The 21,184-nt window shown below is 41.0% G+C and overlaps 1 protein-coding gene across 2 annotated transcripts; it reads right to left on the reverse strand.

Annotated features, from left to right (window-relative positions):
• Positions 1-1,065: 1,065 nt before the first annotated feature.
• Positions 1,066-15,539, reverse strand: LOC138394497 (zinc finger protein 655-like). Of its 2 annotated transcripts, none has more exons than XM_069486510.1 (4): positions 15,459-15,539; positions 14,290-14,432; positions 5,001-5,105; positions 1,066-4,484 (listed from the first exon to the last, which is right to left on the reverse strand). In XM_069486510.1, the coding sequence occupies exons 2-4, from the start codon at positions 14,423-14,425 to the stop codon at positions 3,091-3,093; spliced, it is 1,635 nt and encodes a 544-aa protein (XP_069342611.1). In that variant the 5' UTR covers positions 14,426-14,432; positions 15,459-15,539; the 3' UTR covers positions 1,066-3,090. The 2 variants fall into 2 exon arrangements, with proteins under 2 accessions (XP_069342611.1, XP_069342612.1); XM_069486511.1 differs by lacking the exons at positions 1,066-4,484; positions 5,001-5,105; positions 15,459-15,539 and adding exons at positions 10,602-11,419; positions 12,408-12,534; positions 12,928-13,013 and having other exon boundaries at positions 14,290-14,455.
• Positions 15,540-21,184: the final 5,645 nt, after the last annotated feature.

Consider the following 21,184-nt stretch of genomic DNA (forward strand, 5'->3'; position numbering starts at 1 on the left):
AGTATCCCAGAGAGTTCTGGGAGCATTTGGGATCGGTTGCAAACTGATGTAATGAAATCATTAGGGATATAATAGGGAATGCAGAGGTAGCTAGCAAAGAAAACTCTAGGTTCCAAGATGTGTTTAACACCAACACCATGATGACGGAATGCTTTGGGGTCAAACAGGCTTGACTTTGACACATTAACTTGCTGTGAGATCCTAACAAGTTCTCTAATTCTTCTATACCTCAGTTCCTCTGTAAAATGGAGCTAACTCCCTTGCAGAATTGTTGTGAGAACTAAGTTTGAATATGTTCATACATATATGCGTATGCAAGTAGATGGGGAAAGAGAAGATAAATAAATCAGGTGTCCCTATACTATTAGATTTCTTCTCTTCCCTTCCCCTTCAATACCAAAAAGACTAAGAACACACATTCATGTCTGACCAATTAAGTATCTGCTTAAAGAGGCAAGTTACTTGCCCTCAAGGATGACTTTGATTTCTCATTTTTAAAAATGTTTATTAAGAAAGCACATTCTTCCTAGTTCTGCTGAAACCTCAAACTATTCACTCTTATTTTATGTACCAATCATATCCCAATTGAATAACCCCTTAAATCCCAAACCCTCAGCATTTGTTCCAGAGGTCTGTGGAAAATCAGGCTATATATCAATAAAAAGGAGAGTAATCCACTCTTGCTGTGAAGCGAATTTCAGTGAGGAACTGAGTTGCAGCCAAGAAGGTGATTCCAAGATTCCCAAATGCTTCTGGCTGAGGCCTTCAAATTTTTTGAAACAGATTCTCAGAATATCAAACACACCTTTATTCAAGTGGAAGTACAAAAGAACATTCCTACACCAAATGCATACATGTGATTTTTACATATTCTGCTTTTTAAGGATTATGTAATCCTGTTTCACAGTCAGCACAGGTGGCTACTGGCAAGTACAAGTATACATGTTTGATAGAGAAAAAACATGCATTTTTCATTTGATTTTACATTTAGATCAACTCATTCATACATATATATAAATTTCATTTAGATCCCTACCCTGCCTTGATGAGATCCTATTCTTGCTGATGGCTAAGAAGTAAAATATAGTGGCAGAACTATCCTAGAGGTTAACTACAAGAGGCTTAAGAGAGTGAGCAATAAATTTCCATATACTTGTTGAAGATTCCTAGTGAATATTATAACATCTGAACTATGAAAGCCTCAATTGCTGGACTAGAATTTTTAATAACAGTTGTCTTATTCACTAAATGTTGTAAAACTTAACGAAAAATATAATAAAATGCTTTGACATGACCTAAAGAATCATGAGTTCTTGCTAAGTATGTGACGGTGGCCCTAAAGTATGGAGCCAACATCTGTGATCAATTTTATCAATCAAAAAAGCCATGTTCTTTTATATGGCGTGTAGACTCCATTAAAATACAAAAATGTAATGAATGAACAATTATGCACAAAGCTCCCACACTTCAAATACTACCCTGGATTGATGAGGGGAGACTGTGAGTAGGAGGATCCAAATAGATAAAGCAGCAATCCTAATGGTTAACATTTTACCAGGAACAAACCTGCCACTCTCTTGAAATACTGTCTCTAAAGACATTACATAAGAACAGCATTATCTTTGCTGGAACACTGAATTTCCTTGTGATGCTGATTTTTTCATAGGTTCTTTGTTTGCCCTATCAAAAGCAGACCTGAGCATTTTGCTGGCCATAAATAGAGGTATATAAAGAATTCTGAACTTAGGCATGCAGAATAGGCACTAAATGAATGTAGTTAGGCCACCAGGGGTCTTGTTGGCTTCCTGATGTCCTTAGCATCTCTTTTCTCGGGTTATGGATGCAGACAAGGCAAGTAAAAACTCGGGTGTCACTTGAAAATGTTTAGCTGCCTGCCACAAACTCAGGCAAAACTGAACCCTTCATACTTGTAAATGGACTGGATGTGGAAATCCAATTCCTTTCAAAAAGATGCTTTGCTTTAGGAAAGACACCAGAACAGTAACATCAAGTACAGACGGCATACCTGCTGGTGAAAAGCTTAAAACTAGGAAACCATCATTTGAAGTGCTTAAGAGAATAGAGAAATCAACAGCAATCCAAGTGTTGTGGCTGTAAAGGAATATCATGTAGGGTCCTTTAAAAAGAGCAGGCCTAGGAGTCTATTTTGGAGAGAACTTAGGCAGAGAATAGCAGAAAAAGCTAAATTAGCTACTTGAAGCTGATGTTTAACACTGGTGCATTAACGATATCTTATGGAAGTTGTGAACAATAAGAAAAAATTTCAAGAAAAATTAAAATGTTTATGGGCCATATTAAAATAAAAATCACTGATCCTATAAATAAAATATACATACCTACTCAGAACACTTATTAAAGGAATGCCACAAGATAATGGCACTGCATTCACCATGTCATCCCTCAGACTAGATTCTTTTGCAATGAAGATTAGGATTAGGTTAATATATATTAACAATTTCATATACAAATAATCAACAATTTTCTCTCCAATATCTTGACGTTGGGTACAGCCTGAAATATGGTGTCAAATTTTTCCATTTGCATTATATCAAATTCTCATCTGGTACGGATATTCTGATTGTGACAAAGACTAGATGAACTACAGAAAGATTTGCCACATTTACTACACTCAAATGACTTCTCTTGGGGATAGATCCTTTGATACTGAATGAGCACTGGGTTATGACTGAATCTCCTCACACACACATACATATTTATTACATTCATAAACTTTCTGTATGACTTGAATTTGATACCAAATAAGGTAGTTTGACTGACGGCTTTTTCACATTCATTTCAGTAATGGAATTTTATTCCAGTATGAACTTTCCAATTATGACTAAGGTATGAAAATAGCATGAAGAATTTAACACATTCAATACATAGATTTTCGCACTGGTATGGATTTGTGGGAGTTGATTAAGAGTTCAACACTAGTAGCTTTCTTACATTTGTCACATTCAAGAGGGTTTCTCTCTGGTGTGAATTCTGATGCTGAGTAAAAGTTGAGCTATGACTGAAGGCTTTACCACATTCAGTATCTACATTTCTCCTCCCTGGTGTGAACTCTCAAATGCTGAATGAAGCCTGAACTTGACTAAATGTCTTCCCACGTTCATTACATTCATAAGGTTTCTCTTTGGTATGAATTCTTTCATGCTGAACCAGGTGTGCACTCTGACTGAAGTTCTTTTCCCATGCATCACAATCAAAGACTTTTTGTCTGGTGAGGACTTCTTGTTGCAGGATAAGATCTGAGCTACGACTGAAACTTTCCTCATAATCATTACATTCATATGACTTATCTTTTCTGTGCATTTTGTGATGCTGAATAAGGCATGAGGTTTGACTGAAAGCTTTTCCACATTCATTACATTCGTGTGGTTTCTCTCCTGTGTGAATTCTTTGATGCTGAATAAGATGTGAATTCAATCTGAAGTCTTTTCCACATTCATTACATGTATAGGGCTTTTCTCTGAAACGAAGTCCTTGATGTTTAATATAGGCCAACCCACACTCATCGTACTCACAGGATTTCGCTTCTTGGTGGACCCTCTGATGTTCAACTAGGTATGAAGTATGACAGAAGTCACTGCCACATACAGTACACTTACAGGGCATCTCTCTGTGAATCCTCTGATGTTGAGTAAGGTGCACACTACGACTGAAGACTCTTTCACAATTGTTACACTTATAAGATTTGGCTCTAGTGTGAATTTTCTTATGTTGAATTATGCCTGAACTTGGACTATAGGACTTATCAGACACTTCACAGGATTTATCAGACGTTTCACATTTATAGGGTTTTTCTCTAGCATGTATTCTTTTATGTCGACTAAGACTTGAGCTCTGACTGAAAGATTTTTCACATTCTTTACATTTGTAGGGTTTCTCTCTAGTATGGATTCTCTGATGTCTAGTAAGGGCTGAGCTCTGAAGGAACATTTTCCCACATGCATCACACTTATAGGATTTCTCAGTGGTAGAAATGCTCTCCCATTTATTAAGGTGGGAGAGATCCATCAAGCTTTCCTTGTACTCACTACTCTGAAAATTCTGTGTTAGATTTATGTGTTCATGTTTATCAGCAGCTGCATTCTGCTTGAAGCTCATGTTGTATTTATCATTGTCATCAATATTCTGTATTCTAAGAACTCTCTGATCTGTATCAATGGTAGAGTCCAGACTGAAGCTTTTTTCAGGTTCACTGCATTCATTGTTCTTCTCACTGGTGAAGGTTTCCTTGCTGATTGTTATTTGCCTAAACTCTCTCTCCAGGAAGAGAAATTTCCTTAAAATTTCCTGAAGCCTTTCTAATCTGTCCTCAGACTTATTCACTTCTCTAGTATCAGGAACTTGGGCAATATCCTGTTTGAGTCTTCCTACTCTCACTTTGTATGAATGTACTTCTTCCGAAATTTTCTGCTTAGGAATCAACAGCTTCTCTTCTCTGGTCTCTGCATCTGATACAATATATAAATAGAAAATGCACATGTAATCTGTATCCTGTACATAGAAAAAGAAAACTCAAAGAGAGGAGAAAATGAAACAAAGTAGTATCTACGAAGATAAGAAGATAAGCGAAGTTTATTTACTCTCAAAAATAGGCACAAAATCTCAACAGGTGTATGGGCATGAATAGGAGCAGTGAGATAGGATCCAAATTGTCCAGGGTGTGGTATAAACAGAGGACATGTTGAGCAGAGTAAGATAAGCAGTTAAGGTGTTTCAAAGGAAATAACAGGGAAATAGTTTAAAAGAATTTTAGATAAGCATCTTAAATAGGGACCTAGTACAACTTGTGCATAAGGGACTAAATAAATGGACAGGGTCAACCTAAACTGAAGGGCAAAGGAAGGAGCTCTCCATTCTGGGACACAGACAGAGCTCTTCAGTTTGAGTGCCAGAGCAGCTGTAACCTGGCTCCACAACTGCACTTTACTTCCCTAATTCCATCTGATTGATGCTGCCTTACTCACCTGAGTAGTCATCTCTTAAGACTTCTCTATTCTTAGTTTCCAGATCAAAGATCTGTAGATCTTGTTCCAGCTGGGAGATCCCATCAGGCTTGGAAATTGGAAATCCTGATCATGGAGAAGGAAATGGGATGTGGCAATTTATCACCAGATGCCACACCAGCCACCTTTTATTTTAACTAATGGTTAATAGAGAGAGACAGTAAGTTCTAAGAAGACATTAATTAGGAAGACCGGGAGAGTGAGAAAGGCAAAGAGGCTCTACAAGGAACCCAGATTTGTGCTCTAAAAAGAGGTATGTTAATGGACAAGATGACTTGAGAGAAGAAGCCAGTCATTTAAACGTTATTCTGACAAGGGAATTTGTGCATGGGTGTGTATCTGTTTTCACAGAAGTTATCATTACCACTCTCCATCTAACATCAATCTTTGTATTAGACTTGGTCTGTAAGTATCAAAATGGAGGTTATAAAAATACAATTTTGCTAGACTAGAGAAAGGTGAAACTCAAGCACCTGCTGCTGCATGGTGAGCTAAACTGTAGCAACAGAATCAATGAAAACTGAATAAATATTCCAAGGACCAATCTCAAGAAACAATTAGTTTCAGTGCATATAAGGAAACTAAGAATAATATGACACACCCGTACCCATTAGGAGCTTACCATTTACTCAACGAACATTTAAGGAGTGCCTCCTACATGTGAAGTATGCAGGGGATAAAGAGCCCAAGTGAAAGGTCCATCCCCTCAAGGACCTCACACTCTATAGAGACAGCTATAAACAACTAACTACAGAAAGGTATCGTGAGAAGAGTGCCATAAAAGTGTATCTTCATATAAAAATGGTCTTTCCATGGCTTGCATAATGGACTGCTTGGCTCTAAATCTCTATTAAAGCTAAAGCAACAGGCAATCTGCTTCTGAGGGGACAGAACTTGATACTATTGGTATCAAAGGGCAATTTTTATATGTTTAGCCTAGAAAGCTTCTAGCAGCACACATACAAGGTCTAATTCAAGCTCCTCATCTCCAAAAGTCTCTCCATTTACTGAAGGTCTATAATATTTACTATTTGTTTCCCTTATCCTGAGATATCATCATACATTATACAGATTTTTTAAAAAGTAATTTTAGGTATTACCATCCCTACTTGATTTATAAACTCTTTGATAGCAGTGACCATGTATCTTATATCTTACACTCCTTTTGATTCATTTACTTAATAGCTATTTATCAAGTGCCAACTTGTGCCCAAGTGTCAATATATGAACAGCTACCCAATTTTATAAAAACGACATTGGACTAGAAAATATGATGAACAGTTGCTCCCCTGGGATTCTATGTGAGAGCCTATGAGAAAGAGATTAGGACAGATTTAAGAACAGTATTTATTGTGTTTCTGAATTCATGCTGAGCATTAATAGAGTCAGTTCTCGGCCGGGCGCGGTGGCTCACGCCTGTAATCCTAGCACTCTGGGAGGCCGAGGCGGGTGGATCGCTCAAGGTCAGGAGTTCGAGACCAGCCTGAGCAAGAGCGAGACCCCATCTCTACTAAAAATAGAAAGAAATTATATGGACAACTAAAATATATATAGAAAAAATTAGCCGGGCATGGTGGTGCATGCCTGTAGTCCCAGCTACTTGGGAGGCTGAGGCAGTAGGATCGCTTGAGCCCAGGAGTTTGAGGTTGCTGTGAGCTAGGAGGACCATGGCACTCACTCTAGCCCGGGCAACAAAGTGAGACTGTGTCTCAAAAAAAAAAAAAAAAAAAAAAATAGAGTCAGTTCTCTTTTTGGACACTAATTAAGGTTCTCATGTCAAATGTTTTGCAAGTTTAAAAAGTAAAGAGTGTGACATGAAGCAGCAATATTGTGCTCAAAATTCCAATAACATAATTTGCAACTTTTAACCTTGAGATATTTATTATGGTGTTTCTCAGTATTTGATAACTGAAACAAATTTTGGTTATTTACTTTGTACCTATATTTAAAACACATATGCACAACAAAAAAGATTGTCTTCATGTGGGATGAGGGGTTTGATTTCAGACTTGTGTTTAAGCTAATGAAGGAAAGTGTAAGAGAAAATGCCTAGCAGGCAATTAGAAATATAAGAATATAGTTTAGAAGAGAGAACAGGGTTCAAGATATAAACATAAAGTTACCTGTATCATCAGTATCATTAAAATATTAAGGTTTAGCAAGTATTTGGTAGGTGCAAAGTACCATGCCAAGAGCTTTACAAGTTTTCACTCATTTTATACTCACCATAATTTTATCAGGTAAAAACTATTATTATACCCACTTTACAAATGGGAATACTAAGATTCAGAGATTCAGAAGTAACTTGCCCAAGATTATAATAACTGGTAAAGGTACTTTTCAAACTCAGACAGCCCTATTTCAGAATCTGGCTTTTACACAACCTACTAGTAAAAAATAATGATTGTGAATGAAATCCATCCTTTCCTCCAAAATACACAGAAAGAGAAGAAAAGAAGACCGATAAACTGACAACGGAGTAAAAGGTAAAAACAATATAAACAATATAAACAATAAAGTGATTAGAATAACACATAGAGAGCCAGGATCCTAAGGATTTGTAGTCAAAGAGTTTTAATTAGATCATTGGCCAGGTGCGGTGGCTCACACCTGTAATCCTAGAGCTCTGGGAGACCGAGGCGGGAGGATCACTTGAGATCAGGAGTTCAAGACCAGCCTGAGGGGCCGGGCGCGGTGGCTCACGCCTGTAATCCTAGCACTCTGGGAGGCCGAGGCGGGTGGATTGCTCAAGGTCAGGAGTTCGAGACCAGCCTGAGCGAGACCCCGTCTCTACTAAAAATGGAAAGACATTATATGGACAACTAAAAATCTATATAGAAAAAATTAGCCGGGCATAGTGGCACATGCCTGTAGTCCCAGCTACTCGGGAGGCTGAGGCAGTAGGATCGCTTAAGCCGAGGAGTCTGAGGTTGCTGTGAGCTAAGCTGACGCCACGGCACTCACTCTAGCCTGGGCAACAAAGTGAGACTCTGTCTCAACAAAAAAAAAAAAAAAAAAAAAAAGACCAGCCTGAGGGAGGGTGAGACCTTGTCTCTACTAAAAATAGAAAAAAATTAGCTGTGCGTGGTGCACACACCTGTAGTCCCAGCTTCTGGGAGGCTGAGGCAGGAGAATTGTTAAAGCCCAGGAGTTTGATGTTGCTGTGAGAGCTAGGCTGACGCCACAGCACTCTAGCTTGGGCAGCAGAGCAAAAGAGAGATCATTCTTTGTCAAAGAATTGCAAATCTTTTTATAACAAAAATCCAAACCCTAGACAGTAGTTCAAGCAATATTCAATTTGAGGAAATTCCACTATCAAGAAATAACTTATAGGCAGGTCTATGATTTAAATAAAAAAAGGAAAGGAATCCAGAAATAATTTGTACACAGTCCTGAAATTTTTATTTATATTTAAAAATTAGGTCTATAGCTCATATCACTTCCTGTTCTTTCAAAAATATTAAAGTAACTAGCATGAGCCAGGTACTTAAATACATAATCTAATTTAATCCTCATACAACCCAGAAAGGTAGACATAATTTTTCATGTTTTATAGATGAAGAAAGTGTCAGACTAAATAATTTGCTGAACATATTACAGCTAGTAAGTGGAACCCAAGTTTGATTCCAGTTTATATCCTTTCCAATCTATCATACTGCCTGTCACAAAATGCATTAAAACAGGTTTTCTTGCCATTGACCCAAATGCCTTTTTCCTAAAAAAACTCAGAACTCTATGCTTTCAAAATATGCACTTGCTTTAAATTTTTCCTATTTATAATTAATTTTTTATTAAAACTTCTTGATTTTATTTAAATCTTGAGAGTTTTCTAATAAGATTTCAATCTGGTCTTTTAAAATTTTTTTTTTTTTTTTTTTTTGAGACAGAGTCTCACTCTGTTCCCCGGGCTAGAGTGCCGTGGCATCAGCTTAGCTCACAGCAACCTCAAACTCCTGGGTTCAAGCGATCCTTCTGCCTCAGCCTCAGACTACAGGCATGCGCCCCCATGCCTGGCTAATTTTTTCTATATGTTTTTTAGTTGTCCAGCTAATTTTCTTTGTATTTTTAGTAGAGACAGGGTCTCGATCTTGCTAAGGTTGGTTTCGAACTCCTGAGCTCCAAAGATCCACTCGCCTCAGCCTCCAAGAGTGCTAGGTAAAAATAACATTTTAAAATTTACCTTATTATTTGGTTTGTTTCTTTTACCAGAGTTGTGCTAAGATTTTAGCCATCTGGAAACATCATGTTTTTCTTCCTTGTCCGTAATAAATACACAAACAAAATCTATCCTTAGCAATATTACTCTTTTGTAGATACCTGTGAGTACTGGAATGCATCCCTGGACAGTTTTACTTGCATGTCTTTTCTGGTCCCAAACTATATAAATTGGCCTGTCTAATTTATAATGGCCATTTGAATTTTTCTTATAATCAGAGTACAGACAACTCATTAAAAATATAAAAAACTCCATATACAGTTAGACTAATTGTCCTAAGGCACAAAATAGTGAAAAAGAACATGGGCTTCAGAGACATGTCTGGGTCCCAAGCCTATCACTGACCATTCAAAAATCACTTAACTGTTCTGAGCCTCAGTTTCCTCAGATATAAAATAGGAGTAATATCATTTGCTCACAGGGCTATGCTAAGAATTAAATGAAATATACATATACACATATATATATGTATGTGTGTGTGTGTGCATATATATATATATATATGTACCTAGTAACACATTGGCTGCTCAGGAAATAGTAAATAGCTGTGAAACAGTGGTCGTCTTCCATGACATCAAGTTCAAAAATCAAGGGGTGCATGCCAAACATTCCTGACCCATCAACTCACTTAACATCAACTAGAATTTTGACAAGCATGTTTCTAAAGCCATTATCTGACAGGGTACTTGCCACACTGACCCATGTGAAATGCAACCCAGCTACCTGAGTCTCCAACACTAAGTCACAGGTAACTTCTCTATGAGTATGACCCTCAAGCCAGTTATTCATTCACTGTCAACAGAATATGCTTCTTTTTTGATTTGGTAATGAAAATTATTTATTACCTACTTTTTTACCCAGCTGTTTGTACTCTGTATATTTACTACTATGTAGTGGAAGCACTTAACCAAAGGACCAAAATTCTGATGTCTATGACATAAACAATCCGGAGCTACTGCCATAGGAAAAAGATGTGAACTAGAAAGTGGGATTGCTAAATCAGTGACTGAATTATAAAGTCTTATTTTACAACCCCAAACAGTAAGTTAATAAGTGCATAAACTTAAATTTCAGGTGGAGTTAGCTGAACCCACAAATATGAAAATGACTTCCCACGGACTGTAAAAATAACTGTTATGGAGATACTGCTGACTTGGTCACAAAAGCAAGTTAAGTAGGAGAGTTTCTTACGTGCATGTGTGCCTGGTATGTGTAAGCATGCATGCGTGTCCTGTGTGCATGCAGAGATGACAGAGGAAAACGGGTAAAGTTCAGTCTATAGCATACTGTGCTATTAGACTGCATTAAGCTGCTATAAAGTTTCTTTACTCCAAAAAGTAGACAAGTTAACTGTTGGAAATTCTGTAATTATTAGGTAAAATTAACAGGAGTTTACAATTGTATCACTTTACAGTTTACATAGTTATTAAATAAACATTCCTTTTGATATCCTGAAATAAAGAAATGTAACTTTTCTGCCCTCCCTTTGCCCCTCCATCAAGGACAGTGCTAAGGAACAATTACTCAGGAAAGGTAATATAAACGCATCAATGTGTATAGTGCCACAAAGAATAAAAGGGAGGAAGGTAGGACTTTGAAAAGGGAGAAAACTAGAATGTTAAACATGAGGAAAGCCCAGGGGTTGCAGGAAAGTTAGGCAATATAAGGGGCAGGTCGTGTCCACGACATTAAAAGGAGGGGCACACAGCATACGTTCTACATTCTAAAATAACATGAAAAGACCATAACTGAAGAGCTGAGGTTGAACTTTGTGATTTCTCAAAACACAAGTAGATGACCACCAACCATGGTTTGTGAATGAACTGGCTTCAAAAATACATCTGGTTGCAACAGAGGGCTTCCTGGCCCCTTACATTAGAAATTTAACAAAGGTCATTTGAGGAGCTGCAATTTACATAGTGGTGGCTTCCTGAGGAGCTTCTATTCCATCAGTCAAGTTTAATATCTTACAATCGTGGAAAAGGAGTTTCCGAGCAGGAACGAGCAATATCGATGGGAAGCCGACACTTGGACCATCTCTTGGAGATTCCTGCTTTAAGGACCGCAAGTGTTTCTCCAGAGAAAGCACTTGCCTGGGTATGACTCAGGGCCGGGCAGGAATTCACACTATGAATCCGGGTGATGGGAAGGCGGAGAAGTATGCCTATAAAGATCAAAGAGCCAGGAATGGAAAACACACGAAAAACCTTCTCAGTGGGCAGGCTGCCTCCCCATGGATAACACTTTTGAATCCTGAGCACAATCAGGGAGACAAGGCAATGCCCTGGATGCCACCAGCATAGGCAAAGCCAAAAAAAAAAAAAAAAGAAAAGAAAAGAAAAAGTGTTCTAAATACATATATACACAAAAAGAAGAATGCAGAAGCAGAAACAGGCAAAAAAGGAAGAGTAGGGGGCAGCCAATAACCCCTACTGATGTGTCTCAACAGCACTACAGATTCCTAATCCCAGCCACCTACTGTACCATTCAAAATCACAAAGGAGAGACATGGTTTAATAACTGACCCCACCTTACTGTGGGGTAAATATCTGAAACTTCTGCTGCCCTGGGTGTGGTTTCTTGGGATTACCATCTGGGTGACTCACTGAAATGTACTCACAGTGAGTGATGCCTTCAAATGAAGTCTCTCAAATTCTGCCTGCTTGGAGACAAATTTGGGGACCTTAAGAGGTGAGGGACTACTCAACAAGGATTTTAACTCATCTTTTAAAAAGGCATTTCTTCTTTCCAGGAAAATGGGAAACTCTCAGATATAGGGGCACTAAGATACCACAGAGGAAAGTGTCTGACTGGGGGTTGGGAGGCCACCTAGGGTCTCACCTATAAAAACGGAAAAGACAGGGAAGATGAGAACTCAGGCAAAGCACAAGAAAATTTCCCTTTGCTAACAGGGAACAGATGCCCCACACAAGTAGGAAACATGAACTGGGGATAAGAAGTAGAGTGTAACCTCTTGACACTCTCAAAGGAACCTTAATCACCCCTCCCAGAGGAGGTGACCTTAAAGATAGAGGATTCAAAGGTTTTAAGACCTAGAATCAAAGCCACACCCTACTGACCTCAAAGACCACACACAAACAAGAAAGTAAAGAAATCCAAATAGGTAAATTGAATAATAAGGTAGTCCTTACCCAGTGAGATCACGTTCCCATAATTCTCTAACATCACTTCTCTGTAGAGGTCCCTCTGAACAGGGTCCAGGTATCCCCATTCCTCTCGAGTAAGGTACACAGCCACATCCTCGAATGTCACAAACTCCTGAAATAATACATCCTGGCTACTCTGGGGAATGAGACCACTGTAGCAACATGGCCAGAGAATGAGATGAAAAAGAAGATATCCAGTGTGTATTTATGTTGGGAAGGTGGGAGAAGAGATTAGAACCTAGGGAATAAATCCCATAACCCTTAAACATGTAATAAGTGCCCATCACAGAACCATGGACAAAGAAGGAACAGTGTTTGCACGGGGTACTGGGGAGATGGGAAGGTGGTCTGTGTGACATCCAGATCTCTGAAGAGGATTGGTTCCCAAACTGGGATCTACTACTGAAAAAAATTCCAGGCAAGGTCTACAGATGGGATGAGGCAGAGGCCACACTCAATCAGCAGCAACAGTCCCTGAGGAAAAACAGATGGTTCCTCAGCTCACCTGGTACCTGGCTGTCATGAGCGCAGCTGCCTGGTCTCCTGGGCTTCCCTCATGGGGAAGAGCAGGCACCTGGGGAACAGGTGGAGCTGAGGGAGGAGAAAGGAGCCAAGAGTGAGAGCAGCCCTTCCCCAAGACTCCTTTTCAGAAGAGGCCTCTCCAGCCCAAAGGTGTCAGTGGGACCCGCCTTCACATCAATATTCCAGTAAAACCAATGAACAATTATCAGATACTGGGTGGGTCTACCCTATTCCTTCTCAGTACCTGCATGCCCTACTTACGCATGTTTAGACCTGAGATACAGAATTTTATTACGAAATCTTATGTTTCACTTTATCCTCATGGTATAACATTCCTCTCACAGAAGCATAAGCACTATACCTGTTTTGCAGATGAGCAAAGCAAAGCAAAAAGACTTGCGGTGACTTGTCCAGGGCCAGAGTTATTTAGTAGACTTCTGACCCTTTCCCAGACACTGTTCTGTAAACTTCACTAAGCTTCTCTCTTTCGCTGTCTCTGCAATCAGTATGGGAGGCCCACAAGAACAAGGAAAGTTGATGTTTCCTCACAATCCTTTCCACATTCCCACAATGCCCAACAGCACTCTACACACTGTGGCACTCCATCACTCCATCACTGTTCTGGAGGACAATAAGCATCACTGTGAGGTGAGATTAAGAGAAATTACTATAATAAGTTAAAATATCCCATCTGTGTTGCTGACACACAAGTTATTTCAGGCACTGGAGCTGGCCACAAGCAATCTAAGACACAGTTCTTACAAAACAAAGGAAGAAAAAAACCAACCTAACAATACATAAAAATGTGATTATATAGTCAAAACATAGTATGTATACATATATACAGGCATTGTGCACAAAGAATTTAAGGGTTGCTTTCTAGGCCAAAATTAGATTAGTCACAAACACTTAAATTGCAACAGAATGGCAGGTGGCAAAGCAAAGGAAAGAGAAACTAAGTGAAGGGAATGGGGGAGGGGAAAGGTCCTGAATCTAAGAGGAAGCGAGAGCTAGGCAAGGATTGTGAGATGTGACAAAAGCAGCATATCTCAGAAATTATTCTGGATGTGGTAACTGGGATGAAGTGAAGGTTATCTGAAGGAAAAAAAAAGCCAGAGCAGAGTGACTACCACTCTGCTAATTAAAGAAAGACAAGCTGTCCTTAATAGAGGGGCCCAGCCCAGGACTGAATTGAGTCACATCAGCCCCTCCCTTCCAGTCCTCCCTCTAGGGGCCATCTTCCTATTCAAGTCCCTGGCCTCTTTCACACCAGGCCCAGGAGCCCCCTCAGGAGGCCCCCTCTACCTGCCCATTCTCCTGGATGTAAGTGCTGTCTCTGCCTTACCCCCAGTGAGTCCCTGTTCCATGTCGGTGTCCTGTATGAACTGAGGCTCTGGGGATAGACCCTCAGACTGGGTCTCCAAAGACTGAAACTGGATCCTTGGTGATCCTGCTGCTTCCTGGGCCGACAGTTCCTCCATCACTGTTCTGGAGGACAATAACCATCACTGTGAGGTGAGATTAAGAGAAATTACTATAATAAGTTAAAATATGCCATCATTTTATATCCTCGGGACTTAGCAAAGTATCTTATGCACTGTAAGTACTCAATAAAAAATAAGTTGATAATGATTAACCACCCAAAATAAATAACAGAAAAAAAAATGCATGTTATTCGGTTTCAGATACTTAAGAACCAAATCATATGATCCAAGTATGCAGGTTTAATTGAACTTCACTAATTCAGAACTTGTGATATTAAAAAAAGTCAACACAGTACGATTTAAAAATGTTAAGCTTTCTCTGGAAAGTTTAAAATATTTACAATTTGCAACCTCCTTTGAAGGCTCAAGTTTGTAGCCAGAGAAATACTCTAGTTAGGATTGCTCGTTATTTTTTTTTAAAGGAGGCTCCTTAGGAATTACTTGGTAACAGTCCGTCAGCCCACTTGGAATTACTGAATGGGCTTCACTGATAATAAAACTCCACTTTGGGGTCAAATCCTTTGCTAACGCAGACTAGGTCGGCAGGCCTTTGCCCACAATCCTGAGGTAACACACAGAACAGCTGTGATTCAAACAGGTTTAACTGGCGTCCTTCATACCCAAGGACGTGACAGGGTTCCGTCCTCCTTCCACAACCCTCACTAAGGGCCCCCGCCCAGCTCCTAGTTTGGTCCTCAGAAGGCCTTGCCCAGCGCTGCTGCCCTCTTCCCACTTCCCTTTTAGTTAGACGAAAGGCACAGTCCCAAAGGGCCTGGGCGCGCCACACAGACCCAACTCACACTAGGGTACTGGGTCCTACGATGGGGTCACCGGGGCCGGACGGTGGGGCCCTCAGTCTGCGGGGCGAACCAGGACTGAGGAGAAACAGGCCCTCACACCCGGGCCTCCGCGCGCTCCTGGGGAAGGGAACCGCCGCCGGCTGGGGCCAGGTGACGCCTCCTCCTACTCCTGGGGAGACGAAACAAGTAGCCGCCCCTCTGTGACCCCAGAACGTCTTCTGGGTACTCACCCGACAGGAGGGCCGGGCCTGGCGGCTGTCCAGCCGAGGACACTCTCACTCCCAGGGGTACCACAGCCTTTCCGGGGCCGCTCTAGACTGCGGAGAGGCCAGCGTTTCTGACGTCACTTCCGGCGGCGGAGGGCGGGCCCCGGATGTGGGGCTATGATACTGCGTCTGGGCCTCGGAGCCTCGTTTGCCTCGCTTTCCCCTCGTCCTTTTCCGGTCCTACCGCCTTCACTGCTAACCCGCAAGGCATGTCTAGCCGTTATACCAGTAACGACCGCGACCGATGTTGGGAAAGGGCCCGTGGCCCTTCTCTGATGCCAGCCGACCCTTGAGAGTCCCCGCAGGGAGGTGGCCGGCCCAAGTGGGTGCGCGTCCGGGGGAGGAGGAATGGCTGACCTAATTGTCCGACTTCTGTGAATTGGCGGGTTGGAAACTAGCACGAGGGTGCCTGTGTAGAGTATAAAATAACGCTGATTGCTATGAGGCAAGGACCACAAAGTCGTGGGATCGAAATCTACTAAAGTCCTTGGGGAAAGCCGGGGCGGCATTGAGCAAGTTAGAATGAAAGAGAGGCTGAGGACCGAGACTGGAAGTCAGCAGCATTCCTGGCGGAAAGATTAAACTATGCAGAAACAGGATAGGTAAAGCATGGTGCACGGGGCCCAGCAGCGCTAGGACAGAAACCCTTAGGGCATTGTGACCCCGGTACCCCTGCCCTGTATTCTTAGAGAAGGTGATGTCTTACGGATGGAACGAGATCTGCTAGGCACAGGCAAGCCACTTAAAGAATCAAAAATGTGATTTGGAAGGAGGTTTAGATGTTACTCCTTTATTTAAGGAAATCAAATGCTGGCCTTTAGTGTTATTTGACATTTCAAATTAAGTATAAGGAAAATCCTAAGTGTGGCATTGTATTATATATGCTTTTTCTAACTGCATCAGCTTCTGGGAGATTCTGGTATACCTTTCCTCTCTTTCCCCCTTGAGTATCACTGATGTGCTCTAACTTAATACTATGACACAGTCTCTCTATAGTATCCACGTCACAGTGGATTCTGGATCAGAGAAAGAAAATGCACTGCTTAGACCATTGCTTGCTGGACGACTCCAGTTAGAAACTTGTATTGAACAGAAATGTACCTCCTGGTGATGTCTGTCATTTCCTTGGGACAACAGATGACACATTGCTTCCTCCTTTTCATAACCACTATTCTAATATCCTAGGATAGCTGTAGGTTTGGAGATCTTTCCTGAGTTGCCGTTTCCCGACCTCAAAGCTCCTCACAGGTTGTACCTATTGCAGAGTGGTGGGAAACCATTTCTGCAGCAAAGGTGAGCAAATTATTGTATCCAAGTTTTAGCTGACTCAATTTGCTCCAGCGAGAGGACCACTGCTACCTCACCCATAACTTACACCTATGCCTTTACGGAAGTTCTCTATGACTAACCTGTAAGCCTGAGGGATTACAGGATGCCTTATCCATTGACATACCTTAAACTAAGGAACCCATATGATAGCCAAGGAGGTATGACAATGAACCTAAAACTACAGAGTTCATGGTACTTACTCATCATCCAGAAGCAGCTAGCCAGATAGAACTTTGGAATGGCCTATTTGAAGACTTAGCTAAAATGCTAAGACAAAATGTCTTGCAAAGTTGGAGAGCTGTCTTTCTGGATGCAGTATATGCATTGATATGCATGGGACCAATATGGATATACAGTACTGTGTCTCCAACAGAAAGACTACATGTGTACAAGACCAAAGGGAATGAAACAGGAGTATCCCCTATTACTGTTACACCCAATAACCCACTTGTAGAATTTGTGCTTTCTAGCTCCAAAATCTAGACTCAGCTGGGTTATAGTCCTCATTCCCAGGAAGAATATTTCCTCTAGTAGACACATTAAGTGTTCCACTGAACTAGAAACAGAATACCACTGGGCCACTTTGGGTTTCTTGTGCCAGTAGATCAGTAGGCAAAGAAAGGAGTTATTATAGAGCCCCCCACAGTCCCTGCCACACACACTACATAAATACGAAAACTTATACCCTGCCAGCTGCATTCAGTAATCTACCTTCCTGAACCCTTTAGGCATTTCAATGTAGGAATGGAGACGGGGTGGGGAGGAGAGACTGGTTTAGATAAAGAAGAAAAATACAATGCATAATAGTGCTCTTAGAGATGACTTGGAACACTGGAAGAAAATATGAGGATGTATCTGGAGGAATAAATTCTGAAAATATGATTTCATCAAGGAGTTGGAGAGCCAGCCAGTGATAAAGGAGCAAAGGCACACTCAAGTGGATTATTGGAAAGTCATGAGGAAGTAGAAAGGCAGAAAATAATGGCAACCACAGCAAGGTCAAACCGCATAAGGAGTGAAACATTGGTCAGGACTTAGAAGGTAATTCAAGATACCACCTAGTCACAGGTAAGCTCTGTAACAGGTGGCTGTTCCTTTTGTGTGCTTTTCCATTGTTGAGCTCTACCACAAACTTGTCTCAGAACTTGAGTCGTGTCACAGCCAATCAAGGTCTCAGTTACTGTTTTATAAAAGCTGGTTATTCTTGACCTCCTCAGGAAGTAATGGTGGAAACCATACTTACTGTAATAACACTTTGACAACAAAAATGCCTCCAATTCAACTTTACTGTACCAATTTCGCTATCATTACTCTGAAAACTCCCTGGAAACATTAGCCACACTCAGAATCTCATAACTATCTGATGTTGGAAAGAACGTCTGTTGTCCATAGACCAAGTATTCAAAAATACTGCCCATTCAACTGTCAATACAAAAATAATCAGGGTCCCAAGAGAAGCACCCACGTCGGTTTGGGACACCACTTATCCTTGATCTTCCGCTGTCTATGGCGCTTGGTTTCAGTTCTTCTGCCACAGACACACAATCACTATTATTATTGTTTGATAATAATTACAACTATTACAATCATTGCCATCGATAAGAAAAATAGAAGAAACGTATAAGTATCTGAGCAGGGCAGTATGAAGGGAAAGCTAATCTCCTCGCCCCCGCACGTCCTCCGAGCCGATAAGCTGAGAAGTGAGATCCCCAAAGCCGGGGGTTGGAGCCCTGCGATTTGGAAACCGGGACCGAAGTCCTCCCGCGTGCTAGAGAGGACCCCGCAGCGAAGCTCAGCCGCGCGGAAGGCGTCTGTGACGCACTTCCGGCTCTTGTGACGCTTGTTCTGGGTTCTGACGCCCACGGGGGCTGGGTCCCAGACCGGTGTCCTTCGGTGCTCCAAGCCCCATCCCTTTTCTATCCCAGCACCCCAATCTCGGGGGTTCACAGGTGAGACGTGGGTGCTGCCCGGGAGGACGGGCGGGGACAGAGGTGGATGTGTGCGGCTGTGTTCCGCTGCCCCCCTCACCAGGACGCCCCCGAACGGGGTGGAGGGGGCCCGTGTCTCCATCCCGTGTCCCAGCCCCGACAGTAGGACGCGTTGTTTCCCAGCAGAGACATCCTTGGGTTCAGGCGAGAAAGGAACGAAGTTTTGGTTTCCAGACTGGGATGCGTACTCCTGGGACTGGGAAGAGGGAGTCTGCATGTCCCTTCTTGTCCCCTAGTCTTCGGTTTTCACCCCACGGAGTCACAGACAAAATGACGCTACTCTGATTTCTGTGCTCCCCCCTTGTCGCCATTTGTTTTCTTTCTGGTGAGGGCTTTTTTTCTGGGTTCCTAGGGACCCCAAGTTGTAAAATTCGGGCGACCTTAGAGAATACCAAGTTCCATGGGCCTTTTTTTTTTTTTTTAATTTGGTGGGCTTGGTAAGTCTCATAAGTGTCCACAGATTATCTGTTCACCCTCAAACCACCACTATTATGGTGGTGATGAAAGAGTCAATTATTGAGTAAAGAATTGATTAGGATGCAATAGGAAAAGATTATATACACTTCACCCTTTTCATTTCAGTTTCTAGAGGTTATGAGGCTTTTTAAATGAGCAATTTTGGACATTGCAGGGATCCGTTGTGGAAGTAACTTTGCTTGAGTCGGAGGGGTGAGTAGTGGAGGGAGTTGGTCGGTGATGCAGTGGAAAGTGCTTTGGGCCATTAGGAGATTGGTTATGGGCACTCTTTCCGCCACTGATTAACAAGATGTTCTTTGAAGAAACACATAGGCCCACCAAGTCTAAAATTTGTCCTAAATAAAATAGTTTATCTCAAGGGCCCTTCCAACTTTGGAGTTCTGTGATAGACTGAATTGAACTGTGAAAAATTCAGCTAGGGAACACCTAATGCCCCACCTCCATTTCCTGCTGTGCCACCAGTATACAGAAAGTTACTCCCATTATTGAGAAAGGTTAAGTGACAGAACCTAACAAAACATTTATCATACAGACCAGTGCGGCGTAGATCATAGGCAATCAATTAATTAATGTGGAGAATGCATTGTAAGCAGATCAATGAAACCTTATTATTTGAGAGGAATATAAGTTGGTTACACAGGGAAGTATAAGAGAGACATTTATATAACTTACCCATGGACATAACATTTATTTCTGTATTCTAAACCTGTGCTGCTATATAATATTCCTTCATTCTTACTCAGATGTTTTATAAATAACCTGACAATCATAGTGAAATCTCTTAATTGATAAATGGCCTGTCCTTCCTAGTATTGAAATAACAGGTCTATGGTGGATTTGTTGAACTTTCTACACATGAGCAGAAAATATTGATATTGTTCCATTTGAACAAAAATGTTTTAGCACATTAACTTCCCTGTGAGTTGTATTTAACTCATGCTAGTTTTGAGCCTGTGACCTCGTGAAGCATATGTAACTCACGCCTCTTCACTTTGGAAGCCATGTAAACTATTTTTCAAGGTGTATATAACTCATGCACAGAAAACAATAAAAAGTAACATATTTTTCATTAAATTAAAAAGGATCATTTTGTTTTTGAAGTTTTTATTCTATTTTGTAATAAAACACTGTGGCCCCAAGGGAAAAAAAATTTTTTTTCTAATGTGGCAGTGTGTTAAATGTCTACTCATTGCAAGGAACTATGTTAAGTGACTTACAATAATGAAAGCAAAAGACAATGTTTACTCTTAGGTAGTAGTCTAGCTGAGATAAGGCATGAAAGCATTAAAAATTAAATTTCAGGGCAAGAGCTGTCAAAATATATACCCAACCAGTGGTATAGACAGTGAGTCTAAAGTCAAGAGAGAACTGGGTACTGGGAGCATTTGAGAAATGTATAATAAAACCCAGTATTTTTATGGTTACCCACCCGAATTGAAGCAGGAAAATACTCTATGAGGGCCTGTCCAAGTCAGAGAGGAGTGACTGTGCTTCTGACTGCAGCCCTATCTCTTTCAGTTTTTCCTCCTCCTTGGATTCCCTTCATTTTGATTCATATTGCCACCGTGAGGGACAGAATGGAATTTTCAGGAGCTATGTCACTAAAAATGAAGAGAAATGAGCACAGAAAATATAATAGTTAGAAGGTGAGGGTAAAAATGGAAACACAAATGATGACAAATACTAGAAATGCTATAAGATGGGACAAAAAGAAAAATTAGAGCTGTCAGGAAGTGGTTAATGTTTTTCAAGAAAGGGTAGACTTTTGAGAGGTGGAGTTAGGGAGGGAGATGTTCCAGGAAAACAGATGAAGATGGGAAACCAACACATGTTGAACAGTGAGTCCAATTTGGGTCAAGTATAGAGTCTGTAAAGAAATAGGAGGAAAGACTTGAA

Source organism: Eulemur rufifrons, chromosome 14 (genome assembly GCF_041146395.1).
Source record: "Eulemur rufifrons isolate Redbay chromosome 14, OSU_ERuf_1, whole genome shotgun sequence".
Taxonomy (NCBI): domain Eukaryota; kingdom Metazoa; phylum Chordata; class Mammalia; order Primates; family Lemuridae; genus Eulemur; species Eulemur rufifrons.

Coding starts and splice junctions, on each gene's coding strand:
- LOC138394497 (XM_069486510.1), bottom strand. CDS start 14,425: ATGGAGGAACTGTCGGCCCAGGAAGCAGCAGGATCACCAAGGATCCAG. Junction 5,106..14,289: donor GGAACAGGGACTCACTGGGG/GTAAGGCAGAGA, acceptor CTCCATGATCAG/GATTTCCAATTTCCAAGCCT. Junction 4,485..5,000: donor CTTAAGAGATGACTACTCAG/GTGAGTAAGGCA, acceptor ATATTGTATCAG/ATGCAGAGACCAGAGAAGAG.